Consider the following 21,192-nt stretch of genomic DNA (forward strand, 5'->3'; position numbering starts at 1 on the left):
TAAAAATAGCATTACTGGGTCTTGAAACTTTTTAAGGTGCATATTATCAAAAGGCAATAGGTATTATCAGGTGTCTGGTAAGGTTGACATTAGCACCATATTTTGGAAGGTTGGGCAAAAGTAACTTTTTTTTTTTTTTTTTTTTTGCGGTACGCGGGCCTCTCACTGCTGTGGCCCCTCCCGCCACGGAGCATAGGCTCCGGACGCGCAGGCCCAGCGGCCACGGCTCGCGGGACCCTCCCAGACCGGGGCACGAACCCGCGTCCCCTGCATCGGCAGACGGACCCCCAACCACTGTGCCACCAGGGAAGCCCCAAAAGTAACTTTTATCTGCCAGCTGTAATGACTGACCCCTAGAAATGAACTCAGGGAATTTATGCAGCTGTTCTGGCCACGCCATTTTCTCCAACCTCACAGATTCCTTTCCCTTCACAGCCTCACACCAGAGAGCAGGGGTTAGCACATTCCACTTGGCCCCAGTGCAGGGCTGTGTACAGAATTTTTTTTTCCTACAAATATACTTCATTTTTTATTATTTTTTAATTGAAGTATAGTTGCTGTGCAATGGTATATAAGTTACAGGTGTACAATATAGCGATTCACAATTTTTAAAGGTTATACTCCATTTATAGTTATTATAAAATATTGGCTATATTCCCTGTGTCATACAGTATATCTTTGTAGCTTATTTTATACCTAATGGTTTGTACCTCTTAATCCCCATCCCCAATATTGCCCCTCCCTGAAATCCCCCAGAATTTCTCCTTTCTGAATCGGGGTTCCTCTGTTTCCTTCTGGGTTAGAAGTCTATGGAACAGGTGTTAACGAGACCAGGTTCCTGGTGAGGCACCTTTGTATGTCCGTCACCCATCCACCCCCAGGAAGACACCATTACCATGTTTCTGGAAACGTCCAAAGCTGGACTCTGTGTGTGCATATGTGCTCCTGGCAAAGCTGTCACCTCTCCCGAGGAAGTGGGCCAGTCTATACTATAGGTTTACATCATTTTCACAAATTCAGGACAGTGCTTACATTTACATTGGTAGCAGACATATTCTTTGTCAAGAACCCTGTCATTGGAGGTGATCATGAACCCACTCCATCATTTCAGAGGCGCCCACACTCGTGTGCCACTGTCACACGCCTGCTACTCCAGGAGTTGGGTATTGCCTTGACCCAACCATTCTCAAAACCCTGATGGGGCACAGGCAGCCTGGGCATCCCCTTCTACTGCTCCCATTTGTCTTTTAAAAATGCAGCAGTTTGGGCCTCCCTGGTGGCGCAGTGGTTGAGAGTCCGCCTGCCGATGCAGGGGACACGGGTTCGTGCCCCGGTTCGGGAAGATCCCACATGCCGTGGAGCGGCTGGGCCCGTGAGCCATGGCCGCTGAGCCTGCGCGTCCGGAGCCTGTGCTCCGCAACGGGAGAGGCCACAACAGTGAGAGGCCCGTGTACCGCAAAAAAAAAAAAAAAAATGCAGCAGTTTGAAGGAAATGCCATTTCTTTTCTTTTTTAATTAAACTTTATTTTGAGAATTGTACATCCATATGCAATTGTAAGAAATACTACAGAGAGGTCCCATGTGCCATTTACCCAGTTTCTTCCAATGGTAACATCTGGCAAAACTGTCGTACCATGTCATAACCAGGATATTAACATTGGTCCAGTCAAGATTCAGAGCATTCCCATCACCACAAGGTACCCTCCTTTATAACTACACCCACTTCGCTCCTATTCCCATCCCCATCTTACCCCCTGGCCACCACTAAGCTATTCTTCACTTCTATCCCTTTGTCAGAAAATGACATTTCTTAATGAACAAAAAGCACACGAGAAATGTTTCATGTGCAATGCAATGATTTAAGCACTTTCCATATATTAACTCACTTAATCCCTTTATCAGCCTTATGAGGTGAGAGCCACAATTCTCCCTAGTTTGTAGATGTGGAACCTGGGCACAGAGACTCCCGACCAGGAAGTGGCTGAGCCAGGATGAGAAGCCGGGGGTGGCCCAGAGGCCATTCTCTCAGACACTGTTTGCTAGGACACAGAATCTCTTCTCTGCCTCCCCCCAGCCCAAGCCGCCCTTGAACTTTGTCTTCATTGTGTTTCTGTCTGCGCCCATGGCCCTTGTTTGCAATCCTGAGACCCTGAGAAATTACCAAAATGGAGGCCCTCCTTTGCACATGGGCATGCACTGCACCTCTGCAGCACTGCCCACATTTCTTAGGTAGGCAGAAGGTTTTAGAGAGAGGTTCTGAAATGCTGGTCAATAAACTGGCTGAATCAGAGTCAGGGGAGGCTGGTTAGAAATACAGGTTCCAGGGCCGGGACCCACTGAATCAAACCATTTAAGGATGGGGCCCAGGAATCTTAGTTTTTCCTCCGTGCAGTCAAGTTTTGCACTCAGAGGATCAGAATGTGTTCTAACTCTAAGCGTCAACAGTCAGGGCTTACCAGCTGGTGACGAAATCCACTTCAGAGCGGACAAATAGAATGAACGTTGTCAGAAGCGGGCAAGGGCCCAAACCCATGGCCAGGGTCCAGAGGCTGGAGGAGGGATTTCCAGCAAGAGAAAGAAGAGCTCTCAGACCTAGAGGTTCCCAGGCTCAGAGGTGAAAAAAAAAGCAGGCCTGATGATCCAAGAACAAACATGAATCAGGACAAACAACCCAAGGAGAACACACATTTCCCTTTCCTCAGAATGATCAGTTCTGTTCTCAAGCCAGTTTCCTTACGGGCAGTCACCCAGCTTAATTGCTCTTAGGCATGCTTCTCAGTTCCTTCCCGAAATATTAGGAATTTCTATTCATTTGCTGAGTAAAAGTGTCTGTCATCGTTTGGAGAACCTAATTTGTTTATGAACATTTTGGTCATTTATGTGCCTTTCTGTCCACCGTGGGGAAAAAAATTCTTGACATGCAAATGTTTCATGAGGGTGAGCAGATTTAAAGAGTTCAAAGAATGTGCACATACATTGCAAAAGGAGTTGGAGATTATGGCGAAGCATGTTAAGAGATCGTGTGCTTCCACAGACATGCAAGGGCTGAGAAGTTCAGCCTGGGAGTTTCTTACTCAGGATAAACTCACGGACTATCACAGTCCGTGGTGGGGCGCTGTCGGGAAGATGGGAATTTGAGTCCTGGCCTTGTCACCTGGCGCATTGTCGGGACTCTCTAAGCTTCATTGCCCTCTGCTACAAAGTGGAAATAAGAACACTTCCTGGGGACTTCCCTGGTGGTCCAGTGGTTAAGACTCCTTGCTTCCACTGCATGGAGCACGGGTTCGATCTCCCTGGTCGGGGAACTGAGATCCTACGTGCCGCGTGGCACGGCCAAAAAGATAAATAAACAATTTTTTTTTTAAGAAAGAACACTTCCCGTGCAGATTAAACAATATATGCCCATAAGACCATCAGTGCAATGTCGAGAGACACAGCCAGCAAGCAAGAACTGGAAGGCATTCTTACTGCACTCTAGAACCAATTAAATATTTCTATTGACCAGTGGTTGTCAAACTTCAGAGTGCATGGGACTCACCAGGAGAGCTGTTAAAACACAGGTGGCTGGGCCCCCAGAGTTTCTGATTCTGTGGGTCTGGGATCAGGCCCCGGAATTTGCACTTCCACCAAGTTCCCAGGTGATGTTGATGGCCCAGGGGCCACACTCTGAGAAGGCAGTAGAGACATCACCTGTCCTTTAAGAGGTTGAGCAGTATGGTCAGTAATACAGCAATAACTTTGTATGGTGACAGATGGTTACTAGACGTACCCTGGTGATCATTTCATAATGTAGGCAAGTGTCACATCACTAGGTAGTACACCTGAAACTAGCGTAATATTGTACATATCAACTACATTTCAATTTAAAAAAATTAATTAGTAAATTAAGAAGTTTTTTAAGAGGCTGACCATACTCACGAAAAAAAGATACCAGAGGCTGTCCATGCTCACAAGAAAGGACTTGGTACCCCAGAATCATTTCTGCCCTTGTGCTTGCTCTTAGATGCACACTCCCCTTTCCTGTGAAGTTGCTCCTTTGTGAATTTGTTCTCACTGCATTCTGAGGTGAGGTCTGATGGGGCAGTGGAAGTGACCATCCTCCAGGAGGAATTATGTCTCTATTGAGCTCCGTTGAGAGGTGGTGAGGGGTCATGGGAAGGGTTCTAGACTTCTGCTCCATCACTCACCTATTCCCTACCCTTACTCTGCTACATTTTCTTCACAGTCTGAAATTACATTACTTAGTGTTTTGTATTTTTATTGGCTTTCTCCCCTAGTAGAAAGAATATAAATGCCTAATCAAGTATGAGCTCACCTTAACCTGATTACTTACATCTGCAACAATCCTGTTTTCAAATAAGGTCACATTCACACAGATACCTAAACAGAGGGTTAGGACTTCAGCATGTCTTCGGAGGGAACACAATGAAACCCATAATACCCACCTACTTTTCCAAGCTAGAAATAGAGGAAGCATCCTTGAAGTCCCTCCTCTCCCCTCTGTTGTCCAGTCCCTTAAGTTCTGGTTTCTATGAGAGACGGCTCACATGCAGCCCTCTCTGTCTGTTTTCCTCCTCACTCCATGGCCCCAGCCACCACTGCTGCCTGGATGCCCTGCTGTTCCAAAGGTCTGATGGCCCCACTGCCTAGAGGACAACGTCCAGATGCTATTTTGACACAAGGCCCTTGACTCCGCTTCCTCTCCAGCTTCTTTTCTGCCTCTTCTTTCCCTGGCTCCCAGGTCCTGGCCACACAGAATTTCTACACGTTCCTCAAATGTATTATAACATTCTGTCACTTTGTCCAAAGAGCCTTTCTCTGGTTTCCAACTTTTACTACGAACTTTACCATGTCATAGAGTGATCATACATTTGTTTACATATGTCTCCCCCAGTGACATCCCAGCCTCCACTTCCTAAGTGCAGTGTGAGCCTTTCTTTCTCATCTCTGTCTACCTAGGGATTGGTATATTTCTGAGCACCCCAGATGTATCTGTTGAATGCACAGGTCCTTGGTTCTTGTTATGCTTCTGCCACTCTCTTTGACCTTGGATAAATGGCTTAACTTCTCTGGTCTCCCACTGGTAAGTTTAGAGGATCTGTAAGATCCCTTTGAACAACCATCTGCAGGTGCCCTGACCTGTGTGTGCTGCATGGCACATCCTGCAGGAGCTTCTCCTTCTGTGGTCAGGAGCAACCAATGGTGGAAGAGTCTAACCAGTGGCATGGAGCCAGCATTTTTCCTTAAACGTCTTTGCAAATATTTTTTCAGCGAAAAGCTCAAGGGAGTAAACCCCTTGGCAAGGTCCTAAGACACGACAGAAGAATGAGCACAGGAACTTCCTGTATGATGTCCTGGGAGCCTAGAAGGTTCCTGCCTTCACGAGGGAGCCAGAAAGGAGCCCACTAGGCAGCTCATCTTAGAATCATAAAACCTGAGGATCACGAGAGACCTTCAGGGTCATCTGATGCTTAATTCTTCTGTATACAGTCTTAGTACACATGTGACATAAGGAAGTTGGTGAGACGCACCCCACTAATGTTGGAGAAAATGAACCAAAGTCTATACTTTGATCTCCTGATCATAGGAGGAGCCATAGTTAGAACTCAAGGTCAAGATTTCTTACCTCTCTTTTGTGCTCAACAGCCATTATGCTTAAGGGAATGACTACATTTTAGTCTATTTAGATGAAGTACATACTTAAGAAATTGTTGATTGTGCTGTTTAAGTGGATCCCTCTACCCAGACAGTTGCTTTCTTTGCAAGCACAATACAGTTTAAGTCTGCTCCTGGGAACCTGGCTTTCCCATGACATGACATGCACCAAAAAACAAACCAAAGAAATTTTAATATATCAAGCCAAAGGTAACAAGATCAACTTTTAAAATTCCTCCAGAAACAAAACAAAACAACAACTGCTTTCTAAGAACTATAGGCATCAAATTGCTGGAGAGACCCATGTTCTGCCCCTCTTACAAGACAGTCAGAACAGGAATGCCATTGGAAGTTAGGGAGCTGTTTCTGGTGCTGAAAGACAAGGATGTTCTGTATGACCAAGGACCTGTGACTCTCCTTCCCCTTCGTGCCTGCCCATCACTGTTCTCTTTGATCAGGAGCTCCTGGAAGGCCTGGATGACCCCTAGTGCAGCACCTAGCTCGTTGCCACTTAAGATTAGACAGAAATATTCCTTCTCTGCGCCATCCATCTGGAGGCCAAAATGGCCCATTTGGGTAAGAGTTGACAAGATGGGGTGAAACCCTGAATCCCTGGTAGCAGAAGTAACCCTAGGACTGATGGGGAGTCACAAAAGCATTAATCCCTTGACATAAGAATTACATCAGGTAAGTTCCTTTATCTGATAAATGGAGAAATGATTCGGACTTCTTGTAGGGCTAGAAACGTGATAAATGTGAAGGCTTTCAAGCATTCAAAAAGCAGGGATGAAAATGATTATTGATAATATAGTAAAAAATGCTTGTGATAAATCATGTCACTGCTTTCTGAAATTCTTTCCAAATTTAGCTTCTGTAAAAAAATATACTCCTGTTCCTAATTCTAAAATTGCTACCGGTAATTTCGGCCACCATCTCAGGAAATCTCATACACTGTGAGAATTTTTAAATGTTTTTGAAAGGTGCTAATAAGTGAAGAGCTTATAAACGGTCTTTGAAATGGCTTTTTCTAGCATCCCCAAATTCAGAAGGAGTCCCAGTATATCAAGTATCTCTGCTGTGATGACGCAAGAATGCTAAATCAGTGGGTTACGGGAATCAGGATCGCCAAGGTGAGAGAGCGTTCGGACTCACCCTATCTTTGCTAACCAGCCTCCTGACCTGGGTCCAGTCTTTGTGCTACTGAGAAACAGCTGATCCATTCTTACTGAGTCAATGCCATTAAGGGGTCAATGCCATAGATATTACCTTATTTGCCCATTGGTTTTTTTAAGTAAATGAGAGTGGTTGATACATGGACCTCTCCCATGACCTGAGAGTCAGGGATTTACTTTCACATGAGACATCTCAGCTATTGATGTATGGAGAGCTTTGCAAGTGTCTTGTGTAATTAAGAAACACGAGATACAATCTGCAGTAGAATTACGTAAAGATATATGTCATCACAGTGTGTGGCTAAAGCTCTCCTCTAATGGGGAGGTGAAGGTATTACCTGACTCTGCTAATCTGGAAAATTATTTAACATATGAAAACATGATTTGTGGATTTTTTTCATTGAAATACGTCGACTAAAAAAAAATCTCAGGAAAGGAATAAAAAGAGTAGTGATGAAGTCCTTTTTTCCCTGAATTTGCAGTTTGCAGTTGGGTGCAGAATTCGGGATTACTCTCTTGCTTCTTTTGTGTTCTCTCCCTAGTATGGAAAGACGCTCTATGATAGCTATCAGCGTGCCATGGCCAGGGCAGGGCTTGCCTCTCGGTGGACAAACCTGGGCACTGTCAACGCAGCCCCACCAGCCCCGTCTTCTACAGGTACCTTGCAGAGGGGAGAGTCTGACACCTGTTCAAAGCTCAGAGGTCGTGTTCAAACTTATCTAATGTATTTCATAGAAACAGAACTTTGTAGACACTGTACAGAATACATTCCCTCCTGATGGTCAAATTTAAGATCCCGCCCCCCCCTCACACACACACTTGTATCTATTTCTTTATAAGTGACCTTTAGCAAAGCTCGGACCCTTTTTTCATGATATGCCTGTGGCAAGATGGTGATCACCAGCTTAGGGTGAGCTTGTAGGGAGCTGTGTCTCATCACAGTATAGATGTGATGTTTGTCCGAGGCTCCGTTAGTGCCCAGCAGGCTGCTTGCACCAACAGTGAGATCATTCCTTGGTGTTTTGCCTCAATAACATCATGGCTAGAGCCCCGTACCCAATTCTGGACATCACATTTTTTTTTTGGTTTTTTTTTTTTTTTTTTTTGTGGTACGCGGGCCTCTCACTGTTGTGGCCTCTCCCGTTGTGGAGCAACAGGCTCCGGACGCGCAGGCTCAGCGGCCATGGCTCACGGGCACAGCCGCTTCGCCGCATGTGGGATCTTCCCGGACCGGGGCACGAACCCGTGTCCACTGCATTGGCAAGCAGACTCTCAACCACTGCGCCACCAGGGAAGCCCTGGACATCACATTTTTTTTTTTTTTTTTTTTTTTTTTTTTTGCAGTACGCGGGCCTCTCACTGTTGTGGCCTCTTCCGTTGCGGAGCACAGGCTCCGGACGCGCAGGCTCAGCGGCCATGGCTCACGGGCCCAGCCGCCCCGCGGCATGTGGGATCCTCCCGGACCGGGGCACGAACCTGCGTCCCCTGCATCGGCAGGCGGACTCTCAAACACTGCGCCACCAGGGAAGCCCCAACATCACATTTTAATGGTAGTATAACAGCTACTGGTTTATATTTTTAAGAAGGAGGGCAAGACATTGAGGGATGGAGTGGGTACTATGCATTGCTTTATATACACATTATTTCTTGTCCTTACAACCACCCTGCAAGGTATACATTATTATCCTCACTCCACAGTTGAGAGAACTGAAGCTTGGAGAAGTTGGTATGTAGTACTTCTCAGTGGTTGAGCTGTGATTCAAACACATTGTCTTTATGATACATAATGGTTGGAAGAACTTGAACCATTGTGGCCAGTGATTTCATCAATTGTACCTCTTAATGAAACCCCAATAAAAACTCTAGACACCAAGGCTTGGGGGAGCTTCCTGGTTGGTGAACATTCAAGGAACCAGGTGGGTTACATGCCTTGACTCCACAGAGAAGGGGGTCCACGTCCAGGACCCACCCAGACCTCGCCCTGTGGGCGTCCGTTGTAATAAAACTGTAATGGGTGAGTATAGAGCTTTCCTGAGTTCTACAAGTCATTGTGTTGAATTATTGAACCTGAGGGGTCGTGGGAACCTCTCAGTTTATAAAGGGCTGGTCAGAACTGGCGGTTGGCTGGCATTGAAGTGGAGGCAGTCTTGTGAAGGTTGTACCTTACACCTGTAGAGTCTGGTGCCAACTCCAGGAGGTGTCAACTGAATTACAGTCCACCCACTTGGGTGGAAACAGAACCCACATCTTGCCAGGACCTTAGCTCTACCAGTTATGTGTGTGTCTCAGAGGTCACTGGGGATTTGGGGGTGCTGCGAGATGCTATTTTGATAGGGCACCACTGAGCCCACATCCAGGCACAGGCATCCCTCCCATGAAGTTCCCAAGAGAAAGATATAGACACAGGAACGGTGGCAAATTAGAATCCCATGTTTGATCAGCTGGGCTAGTGTTCATAACTCCCAATTCAAGGCTACCTGTTAGAGCAAGCTAGCATGTGGTTTAAACTCAGAGCTTGAAATGCGCATCTCTCTCGCCTAAGTTTCAGCCCTAGCCAGAGGCGACTATAACACCAGGGATTGAAAGAAAAAGAGGAAGAGAAGAAGGGAGCAAGAGAGGAGGGAGGGGAAAAGGAAGGAAGGAAGGAAGCAGAATGACTGGGCTGGCTCTCAACCCACAGGACTCTGCCCACCGTTAGCCTAGTATATAGGAAATCTGGAGGTTGAGAAAAGGAGAGGGTAGGGGGAGTGAGGCTTCTCCAGCGTGGGGAGGGGGATTGGGACATTCTTTCCTCCTAGAGGGCTCGGCATACGGTATACACTGAGTCCATCACAGATCGGTCGACATCAACCACAACCGGGCCCTTAATACTGCCTGTGGCTCTTACTGTGTTTCTCTAGACCAATGGTTCTCAACCGAGGGAGATTTGGACCCCCAGGGAAGACTTGGCAATGTCTGAAAACATGTTTGGTTGTCATGCTTTGGGGGGTGCTTGTGTCATCTAATGGGTAGAGGCTAGGGACGCTGCCTGTCCTGCAATGCACAGGACAGCCCTGAACAACAAAGAATTTGCCAGTCCCGGATGTCAGTAATGTTGAGAAGACCTATCCCAGTCAGTGTAATCTCCTAGCTTCTCTAATTGTTTCAGACATTCTTCACTCTCCTCAGATTTCCAATCTCCAGCCCCTTTACTCTCAGCAAAAAAAAAGGAACCATCAGCTTTCCACCACCTAACCCAGTGACTTACCTGCATCTACACCCATCCTAGCCCACGTCTATTGTGTTACCTCCTAACAAGGGCCGATTCTTCCATGCATGCTCCCGTCCCCTATTCTTGCCCCAACTGGGGTCCTGCAGCGCAACTCTGATGCTGCCCCTGGAGTTAGCTCAGACCCCAAAAGGGCACAGTCCTAATAAGGCTGCCCTTCCTTCAGATGCCAGCCACACTTCAGGGGTCCCCAGGCCACCCAAACTTTTGACCTACCAACCACAAATCTGGAGGTTTCCCAGAACCCCCTTAGGTTCAACAGTTCAACTCACAAAACTTGGGAGAGTGCTATCCTTATTGTTACAATGTTATTATAAAGTGTACACTGGGGCTTCCCTGGTGGCGCAGTGGTTAAGAATCCGCCTGCCAATGCAGGGCACATGGGTTCGGTGGGGAACCTCTGGTACGGGAGGATCCCACATGCCGTGGAGCAGCTAAGGCCGTGTGCCACAACTACTGAGCCCGCCTACTGCAATTACTGAAACCCGCTCGCCTAGAAGCCCATGCTCCACAACAAGAGAAGCCACCGCAATGAGAAGCCCATGCACCACAACGAAGAGTAGCCCCCGCTCACTGCAGCTAGACCACACGCAGCAATGAAGACCCAACGCAACCAAACAATAAAGAAAGAAAGAAACATTTTTAAAAATTAAAAAAGTAAGTAAAGGATACACATCAGGACCAGCCAAACGAAAGATGAATAAGGTGAGGTCTAGGAGGGTCCCAGATGAAGAGCTGTGTCCTCTGGAATCAGGGTGCATCACCCTTCCAGCACATGGATGTATTCACCACCAGGAAAGCACCACTGTCCAGATTTTTTAATTGGGATTTCACTTCATCGACATGATTGGTCAAATCATTGACCACGTGACTGAACTCAATTTCTAGCCCCCGTTCTCTACTCTGCCGATGTCAGGCTGGCCCAGAGCCTCAACCCTCTAATCAGTCGGTTGGTCTACTGGTGACCAGCACCCATCCTGATCCACCTTGTTTGCATAAACTCAGATGTGTTCCTAGGGGCTGAATAACAAAGGCACTCTGATAGCTTGGAAAATACCAAGTTCTGTGCCAGGAACCCAGGACAGAGACCAGAGAGATGCATGATTATGCCATTCTCTTCTACTTTCTCTTCTGCTCTACTGTTTTCTTCTCATCAATATTGCTCCCTTCTTCAAAGAAACAAAATCAAATTTAAAACCCTCCTACAACTCCAAATCCCCCTCCAGCTAGTGCCCCATATGACGAGCAACTATTCTAAAAGGTGGACCATATTTGCTGTCTCCATTTTTCTACTTCCTTTTCACTCTTCAACCCATTTCAGTCAGGCTTCTTTCTGCCTCTACGACCTGGTGGAAAATGCTCTTGCTAATCTCACCAGCGGCCTCTGTGTTGCTAAATCACACTACTGTAAACCCCTCTTTTCAGTCCACCTTTCAGCAGCTCCAACACAACTGACCGCTCCTCCTTGAACCAATCTCCTCTCTCGGCTTTCCAGATATCGCACACTCCAAGTCCCCCACCCCGCCCCCCAACTTCTCTGACCACTCTTTTTTAACCTCCTATAGTAACTCTTCTTCTACCCCACCTTAAACTACCCAAGACCCATCAATCCTAACCCTATCCTCATTTCACACTATCTCCCTAAGTGATCTAATCCACCCCTAGCACAGTGTATGAGCGGACCACCTGTAGCTACGTAAATCCAATCCAGGCTTCTCTGTTGACCTTCAAACCCATGTTTCCAACTGTCTGCTCATTGGCTTCACGTGGATCCTTCCCAGACACCTCAAACTCAACATCTGCAAAACTGAGCTCATCCTCTTACCCTCCAGACTTGCCCCCCCATTGTTGTTCTCTGTTTCCATAAATAACATCATCATCTGCCCAATTGCTCCTGCAGAAAACATGCAAGAAAACTCACCTCTAAATCCAGTCACTTCTAAATCCTGCTGACTCTACCTTCTGAATATTGGTCAAATCTGTCCTTGCCTGTTTGTCTCCATTGCCATCAAATCCTAGCCACCATGATCTTCATTTGGCCCCATGGGGTGGTGCTTCAGCCCTTCAGATGCTTTCCACTGCTCTCAGATTAAGTCCCCAGTCCTTAGCAAGGCCACCAAAACCTGCATGAAATGAGCCTCGCCCATCTCACCTGCCTCTTTCCCCACCCCTGTCTTCCTGTTCCTGTCACAGAGCCCATCTGCTTTTCCCACTTCTTCAAAGCCCCAAGCACCATCCTTTTTCAAGGACTTCTCAGATGCTCTTCCTCTGTTTATGATGCTCTTTGTTTTTTTTTTGTTTTTTTTTTTTTCTTTTCGGTACGCGGGCCTCTCACTGTTGTGGTCTCTCCCATTGCAGAGCACAGGCTCCGGACGCGCAGGCTCAGCGGCCATGGCTCACGGGCCCAGCCGCTCCGCGGCATGTGGGATCTTCCCGGGCTGGGGCACAAACCCGTGTCCCCTGCATCGGCAGGTGGACTCTCAACCACTGCGCCACCAGGGAAGCCCTATGATGCTCTTTGATTTCATGTGGCTAATCCCTGCCCAGCCTCAGATCTCAAATGAATTGTCCTTGGTAGGCCAGTCATGATTAATAATCTGTGTGATTATTAGTTTAGTATCTGTTCCCTCCTCCAGGCACTGAAGGAAATCATGAGGTCAGGGACTGTTTCTGTCCGGTACATCATAGTTTTCCCAGCACAGACCGCAGTGTTGGGCAGATAACAGGCACTCGGGTAGAATTCAAAGATGGTTGGGACGACAAGTGGAAAAATGAATTAATACCTGGTAGGGTTTCTCTGAGGGTGAAGTAATGTGAACAGCCTTAATACTAAATGCAAAATGCATGTTCATTCCGTTTCTCCTAAATGAATTGCTTAAATCCAATTTTTGAAGAACACCATTGCAGCAGTCAGATGAGATGTCCATTGATCAAAAAGGAGGATCTTTCCCATGATGGAATATCTGTTAGTAGATAGTAAATTAACCCATCTTGGTTCTGCTGTAGAGTCTTATTTATCAAAATTAAGCCCTGCAGCCCTACAGAGGACAAATGTGCTGAGATCTTAAAGTAAACCATACTGAGAGCATCCCTGCTTATTAGTAAATGCTTCCATTTGAGCATCTAAGGGGAAAAACGTCCTCAATTTAAACTTTCAGTTTATGCCTTAGAATGTATTGCCATGAGCACCTGCTGGGTGGGATTTTAAGCTCTAAAGAGCTATATTCGTGACCAGCTCGGAAGGAACTGAAGATGATGAGCTTAGAAGGAAGGGAAGCCACTTTCAAATAGAATGTGAAGTTCATTCTTCTCAGTTATACATACACGATGACCGTGATCACATCTTAGCAACAAAGACCCGCTTGAAATGACGCCATCTTTTAAAATTCAGTTCTTCTCGTATATTATTATCCAAGCCTCTCTCTTCGCCTAAACTCATCACACAAAATCACTAGGGCTTCTTGGAAGGTGTTTAAGGGACCCATGTCCATCCAGGAGCCAAACCATACGTTCTTTGCAACAGCCCTCTTCCCTCCGCCGCCAAAAGTAAGGTAAATGTCAAGAATAGTGTTGAAAAAACAAACGTTCCTTGGGATCAGAGGAGTTACTGGCTGATGGGCTTTCTTGAACCTCGGGCTGTTTGGGGCACTAGTCAGGGAGCCTCCTTCATCACCCCAACAACTGTTTCCTGAGTCATTGGCTTGCAGAGTGGGCGTCACCCACAGAGGACAGATTTCCTGGACCTTGGACCCACGAGAGACAGATCAGAACAAGAACTGCAGCCGGGGAGACCTTGCACGGGCACTAACTCTCCCTGGGCAGGACCTGCTATAAAACCATCTGATAGAGCCTGGAGACAATCAACCCCAGGCCCCGTCAGTCTGATGCCTCCTCCGCTTCAACTTTTCACCTGGAATCCCTTTCCTCTCCTGCCCTCTCCCTCTTCACGTGGTTGACCCAGAGTCCTGGAGAGGCAGGGCCAAGTGGTGCAGGGTCACTGGCTGGGAGTCAAACCGCAGACGATTTGTGTGCCTCTGCTGTGATTACCCAATGGAAAATCCCGAGGCATCATTCTACATCCAAAGTGTTTAGCAACAAGTAATGTATTCTCGATAAATGGCAGGGTTTTTTCTTTTATATTAGGAAACAGCCGTGGAGGCTTTTTTTTTTAGTACTTATTAAATGATTTTATGACTTTAGCCACTATTTTCCATCAGGACTCTTTCGTGGCAATTGGCAGAAATCCAACTCAATCTAGTTTAAGCAACAAAAACCAAGGGGGAGAGATTTATTATGGCACAAAACTAGGAAATCCAGAGGTAGGCTGCTTTCAGGCACAGCGGGATCCAGGGGGTTAAGCGAAGTCATCAAGATACTGTTTCTTTCTTGGGCAGTGTCCCCATGAGGTGGCAAGGACTGCCACTGGCTCTCTAGGCTCACATTTTTCACACAGCTGGAAATCTTAGTACAAAGAGAAAGCCCCACTTCTGAAAACGCCCTGGAAGGGCTCCATTGCATGCTTATACCTAATCACGTAGCCACACTGAAGAGGATGCCAGTACAAGTGGTAGGATCGGCCCTTTACAAACCACATGGATGAAGAAGGGGATGAGGGATCTGTCCCCTCCTGGGAGTGCACTTGAGTTCTGTAAAACATATGTTTAATAAACTTCCCACCCCTAATTCCTTTGAGGTCTGCCAGAGAGACGTGGCAGCAGGACGAGTGGTGTTGCTGCTTGACAGCTGGGACGTTAATACTGTGACCCCAGGACAACCTAGATCTGAAATTGGTGGCACCTACAGGATATACGAGTTATGTGGGTACCCATGGGTTGTCTCAGGATGGGGCAGAGAACCCACAGAAAAGATTAGACTTCTTGGTAAAGGGAGGACAGCAGCTTGGAGCATCTGAGAGATTGCTATAGATGTGACTTCTTTTGTCCCCACAGACTGGCAAAGACCTAGACATCCTGGTTACATAGCAATGTGCACTGTGTTGTTGAGAAATCAGACTGTGTGTGTTTGGGCAAAAGAAGCAAAATATATATATATTGATAATTTGTGCCCTTTAAAGGAATTTCCCCTGTCTTCAGTCTTCAGCTTTGGTTTCTGTTTATACAAAGGTGTTTCCATTACCTGTAAAGAAAGATTTTGAATATGCATACAAAGAGGGAAGATGGGAAAGAGAAGAGACCAAAGGAAATGAGGAGATTAAGCACTTTGGAATCTAAGGGGTTTAAATCTCTCAGGGGCGGCATGGGATGGGACACAAGGCCTTATGAAAAACTCTTAAACATCCTAAGACCTTAAGAAGTTTAAACCAGTTACTTTCCGCCCTCCTGAGCAAAGATGTGGCTAATCAGAGAGAGACATTAAATAGTCATAGAGATAATCTTGTGCTTACGTGGCACAGGGTGTTAAGTTCTGACAGCACCGAGCAGATGTGCCGAGGAGGGCAGCTCTGAACAAGGAGATGGGTGCTCTTGCTGAATGAGGAGTATGCATTTTACAGCAAAAAACCTTACAGCAGAACAAGTTGGTATAGCCTGTTCCAGCCTTTTGATTGTATAAATGGACATGAACATATTTTTATTCTGAAATAATTTCAAACTTACAGAAAAGTTGCAAGAATAATGCAAAGAATTTCCATAGACTCTTGACCCAGAGCACCGATACTGAGTATTTGTCACATTTGCTGTATCATCCCCCTCTCCCTATCCCACCCCCCATATGTTGTCCCTAGACCTTTTTGTTTTTTGGAGCCTCTTGAGAGTAGATTGACTATATTGTGTCCCTTTGTCCCTTAAATCTTCCCTTTGTGTTTCCTAAAACAACAAAAAAAAAGGCTATTCCCTTACTAACCATAGTACAGTTATCAAATTAAGGAAATTTAACATTTCATGTTGATAGAGTATATTTATGTAAACCGCAGCCCATATCCCAGTTTTGCCAGTCGTCGCAATGATGCCTTTACAGCAATGCTCTTTCCTGGCACTGGTTCCGTCCAGATTTGGAGTTTGCATTTAGGCATCATGCCTCTTTCATCCCCTTTCCTCTGGAACATTTCCTCAGCCTTTCTTTGTCTATCAAGACATTAACATTTTTTAAAGAATACAGGCCATTTATTTTATAGAATGTCCCTCAGTTTGGATGTGTCTGATATTTCCTTGTAATTCATCTCAGGTAATGTGTTTGGGGCAGGACTAAGCTGCCGTGTCCTTCTCGGGGTATCCCAGTCGGAGGCATATGGTGTCTATTGCCCCTCATTGGAAACATTCATTCTGACCACTTGGCTAACGTGCTGTCCGATTTCTCTCCTGTGCAGTTATTTCATGTTGTACTTAATAATTCGTACAGAGATACTTTGAGATAGTGCAAGTATCTGATTCCTCATCAGACCTTCCCTTCTTCCCTGTCTCCTGAAGTACTTAATGACCTTCTCTGAGTTGTTGCATAGAGTTTTGGGTTTTTCAAAATATTTGGAAAATATTTAGAGAAGCAAGCACACAGTCATTTAATAAATATTTGGCAGAACAGCTGGTACTGAGCAGAGCTAAGGCAACCTCGGAATCCCTCAGGGAGGAGACCTCAGGTCGGGGTCTGGGAGGCAGTTCAGTCATGGGAGGAGCAGGCTCAGTGTGTGGAGAGCTGGCTGTCCTCCCCCCGGGATGCCCTCTCCGGAGCCAGAGACATCAACACACAGCTGCTTCTCTCTGACTCTCAAAACTGTGAAACCTCAGCTAGGCACACTTTTGTGCAAAAGGACAAACAAAAAGGCAGGAGGGCTTCCCTGGTGGCGCAGTGGTTGAGAGTCCGCCTGCCGATGCAGGGGACACGAGTTTGTGCCCTGGTCCGGGAGGATCCCACATGCCGCGGAGCGGCTGGGCCCGTGAGCCATGGCCGCTGAGCCTGCGTGTCCGGAGCCTGTGCTCCGGACACGCAGAATGGGAGAGGCCACAACAGTGAGAGGCCTGCGTACCGCAAAAAAAAAAAAAAAAAAAAAAAAAAAAAAAAAAGGCAGGAAAAGAAGCACATATTAGGACTTCCTGGGGAAAAAAATCTAATTTCGGGATATAGTGGGGGTTTGTATATTTTGCCCAATCCCCTCTGTCCACCTTTTTTTTTTAAAAAAATAAATTTATTTATTTTTGGCTGCATTGGGTCTTCGTTGCTGCGCGTGGGCTTTCTCTAGTTGCGGCGAGTGGGGGCTACTCTTCGTTGCAGTGCGCAGGCTTCTCATTGCGGTGGCTTCTCTTGTTGCAGAGCACGGGCTCTAGGCGCACGGGCTTCAGTAATTGTGGCTCTCGGGCTCTAGAGCGCAGGCTCAGTAGTTGTGGCACATGGGCTTAGTTGCTCCGCGGCATGTAGGATCTTCCCGGACCAGGGCTCAAACTCTTGTCCCCTGCATTGGCAGGAGGATTCCTGACCACTGCGCCACTGGGGAAGTCCTGTCTACTGTTTTTGTGCTCAAAGTATGTTTTGTTGAGGATAACGTTCAAAAGTTGTTCCTGTACATAGCATGGTATGAACCCAGATACATCCATTTCAGAAAAATCTTCAACAACAACAATTCTTTTAAAAAGGCGGTTTTCAAGGTTCATTTTCCAGTCACGAAAAAGTTTTTAAAAGCAGAACATACTGTTCTCTAGGACCCCAGTTAATCCAGATTTTGTTGCTTGTATAAAGTATTCATTTCCCTGAATGTTTTGCTGAGTTTCATGAAGTATTGTCGTAGAACCTCAGGTTTTTTCAAAAGCCCTGTGTACCTGTGAATCCTTTTGCTTTGGAGACATAAAAGTGCTTTGTCTTTTCAGGTTAACCCTGAAGGATGTTGAAAATACTTTGCCCACTCTTTTTTTATTGAAGTATAGTTGATTTACAATATTGTTTTAGTTTCAGGTGTACAGCAAAGGGATTCGGGGTTTTTTTTTTTTTTTTTTTTGGATTATTTTCCAGTATACGTTATTACAAGACATTGAGTATAGTTCCCTGTGTTATACAGTAACTCCTTGTTGCTCACCTGTTTTATATACAGTAGTTTGTACCTGTTAATCCCATACTCCTAATTTTCCCTCCCACCTTTGCCCACTCTTCTTGTCTCTCTTCCTCCCCTTTAGGAGTTAAAACAGGCACCACCCAGGCCAATGGTCAGATCCCCCAGGCAGCACATTCTATGAGTACTGTTCTCAGAGAAGCCCAGAGACAGGTTGAAACAACTAAGGTAAGACCCACTTCTATCAGACTGTCACCTGTAAGCCCATATCCTAAACCATTAGCAGTATTCTAATTGTTCTTTTAAAAAGAGAAAATAGAGTTCCAACAATTCAAAAGTCACTGTAATTTCATTTAGATAATTGCTTCATATATATATATATATATATATATATTTATCTTAAAGTTACATAGGCTAGGATGGAAAATTAAAACCAACTATCACAGCTTCGGGAAAATGTAAGAATTTTTTTTAATGCCGAGGATTGGTAACTATTTTTAGTTTAGCTACATTTATTTTGACTGAAGCAATTTTGTTTGTTTGTTTGTTTAGTCAAGTGGTTTTAGCACTCTCTGAAAGTGGCATCTGCATTTTAAGCCCTTGGGATTTTTACTTATTTTTTCTGAATAAATTAGAGCAACATGTTAGTCAGAAGCCCTTTGTTAAATGCTATCTGGACCCCAAACCAGATTAGAAGAGTACTGACAGGGTCCCACTATAAAATATTCATTATCGTATTTTTCTGTTAACGTTCTACATATGTCCTCAGGGTGACAGAGAAGAAAACGCATTTTAAAATAATTTCCAAACTGGTGTAACATTCTCCGTAACTTTTTTTTTTTTAGTAGAGGAGATTAATGAAGATTCATTTAAATCTATCTAAAAATTATAGCCAAAAGTTATAATTTAGTTATTAGTCCAATTGGTAACAACTTAATTGACTATACAAGTTCCACTGAATATTTCCCATGTATGATTCAAACCAGTCTTAAATGGGTTTCAGTAGTTTTCCACCTCATTCTCCCCTTTCATTTTGTCCATCAGCCAGTGGTGGGAACAGTTAAATCCTGTATTTATCGAGCTTCTTATAATTTTTGAAAACCACAATAGACCATTAAAAGCTGTGTTTCTCTAATATTCTTGTTAGCTTCTCAAGTCTGACAATCTCATCTTGCAGTGTACTTTCAGCGATTATTATTTTCATGGTTTTTGTAATGCCAACTGAAGAAAAACATTTTTCAATGCTGAAAGCAATAAAAGGATCCCAGAATAGAAATCACTTAACTATGCCTGAACACTAATTCCCAAACTGCCTGTTCAGAATTTTTAAAAAAATACATCACCAGTTAATTTCTTATCATGCTAAGCAGTTGAACTAAATAAAATAAACTCAATCATGAGGGCACTTTGTTAGGGGAAAAAAAAATTTCTAATCTCCAGTGGCAAGAGGTTATTAAGCAAAAAAAGAAATAAAATGAAAGCCTGATAAAATGTAAATTGCAATGATAATTGTCACTAAAACAGAGGGATTCAGTTCAGCTGCCTGAAACTCCTGGGGGAAGTTGCATTATATAAATATGAGGTGAGCTAGCTCAGGAACAACCTGGAGTCTCAGGACTGAGGGACTGAGCCTCCCCCTCGGGGGCAGACGCTTCCTAAATCCGGAGACTCACCTGTCCGGGAACTGTCACGTCCACGTGGCCGTGTGGTCAAGAATAAATGCTGTTGTCGCTTTGTTGAAGGACAAGAAGTCCGGCCTCGGCAGCCACGACCCCGGAGCGCCCAGGGCCCAGACCCTTCCCAAGTCCAGCCTGCCTCCGCCCCCTCCCGTGCGACGGTCCTCGGAAGTCGGCTGCGGCAGCCCAGGGACGTCCCCCAAGGTCAAGGGCGCGGCCGCCGGCTTCCCCGCGCCGCCCCACGACCTCCTGCCACCGCCCCCGCCGCCGCCGCCCCTGGAGGACGACGAGCTCCCTCCGCCGCCCCCCGACTTTAGCGACGCGCCCCCGGACTTCGTGCCTCCTCCACCGCCGCCGTCGTTTGCGGGCGACGCGGGGTCCTCGCTGCCGCCGCCCCCGCCCCCGCCCGCCCTCGCCCCCGAAGCCGCGAAGCCGACCCCCGTGGTGGTCAAAAGGCCGCCAGCTCCCCCCAAGAGGCAGGCGAACCCGGGACCACCGGGCGGGGGAGGCGGGGAGCAGGATTTCATGTCGGATCTCATGAAAGCTTTGCAAAAGAAGAGAAGCAACATGCCCTAAGGGAAGCCTAGAAGTATCTTTGGGTGATGGGTGTAATCATTGCTAACCTCAATTGCATTTTTGCTACTTTGTTTCCGTGACATCTTGTTCATTTTAGATACAATATTGAAGTATTCAGACTAGAAATGCAAATAGGAAACGTCTCCCTGTTTCTCAAGTACATTCATAATCCTTAACCTAACACAGAATTTAGAATATCTGCCTGAATGTACATATCTTTCCTGTGTATTTCCACTTCAATGGATTTTATCTTCCCTTCCAAGTTAAGTAAAATGATGTTTTATGTTCATTTATTTTATTATGTTATGAAGCATCAAATTAATAAAAGTTTAAATTTTTTTCCTTAAGATGGTATTTCTAGAAATATCAGTATAAATCTAGTGCAATATCAATTCTATTTTATAATATACTTGACCTTTTAAAAATCCTAGGCCTTCTAAAGTCTTGTTCATCTTCGACATATTTTCCATCTCCATCTCAGTGACCTCCAGAACTTTCAGAAAAATCGAAAGAAGAAAAAGAAAAAACCAGGAGAGGTAGAGTGAATTTAGTTTCTTTGAGACTCATTGCTTGATTGATTGGAGTCTTGGACATACCCTAGTTTGGTTTTGGTTTTCTAATGGTTGAATAACATAGTAACTGGGGGAAAAAAATAGTTCTTTAGTTTTTGGATTCTGTTATTATAATGCTATAAGTTGCTATAAATAAAAATTTAGAGACAGGAAAAGGCAATCAAATTATATTCTTCAACCAGGAATGTTTTCCCTCAGATAAATTTAACGCTTAAATTTAACAACCAGTTTATCTTCAGTTCCTATTACCCTTATCTTCTCTTTCTAATTGGCTTCTGAG

General features: G+C 45.4%; 1 protein-coding gene across 3 annotated transcripts in view; it reads left to right on the top strand.

The window, feature by feature from the left end:
- APBB1IP (amyloid beta precursor protein binding family B member 1 interacting protein) overlaps positions 1–20,687 on the top strand; it is a 102,418-nt gene extending 81,731 nt beyond the window's left edge. For all 3 annotated transcript variants that reach the window (XM_032624101.1, XM_032624100.1, XM_032624099.1), the window contains 4 exons: positions 6,687–6,785; positions 7,370–7,484; positions 18,213–18,316; positions 19,831–20,687. In XM_032624101.1, coding sequence (XP_032479992.1) covers positions 6,687–6,785; positions 7,370–7,484; positions 18,213–18,316; positions 19,831–20,340 — 828 coding nt within the window. In that variant the 3' untranslated portion in view covers positions 20,341–20,687. The remainder of the gene's footprint in view (positions 1–6,686; positions 6,786–7,369; positions 7,485–18,212; positions 18,317–19,830) is intronic.
- The last annotated feature ends 505 nt before the right edge of the window (positions 20,688–21,192 follow it).

The sequence above is a fragment of the Phocoena sinus genome, chromosome 2 (assembly GCF_008692025.1).
Source record: "Phocoena sinus isolate mPhoSin1 chromosome 2, mPhoSin1.pri, whole genome shotgun sequence".
Taxonomy (NCBI): Eukaryota; Metazoa; Chordata; class Mammalia; order Artiodactyla; family Phocoenidae; genus Phocoena; species Phocoena sinus.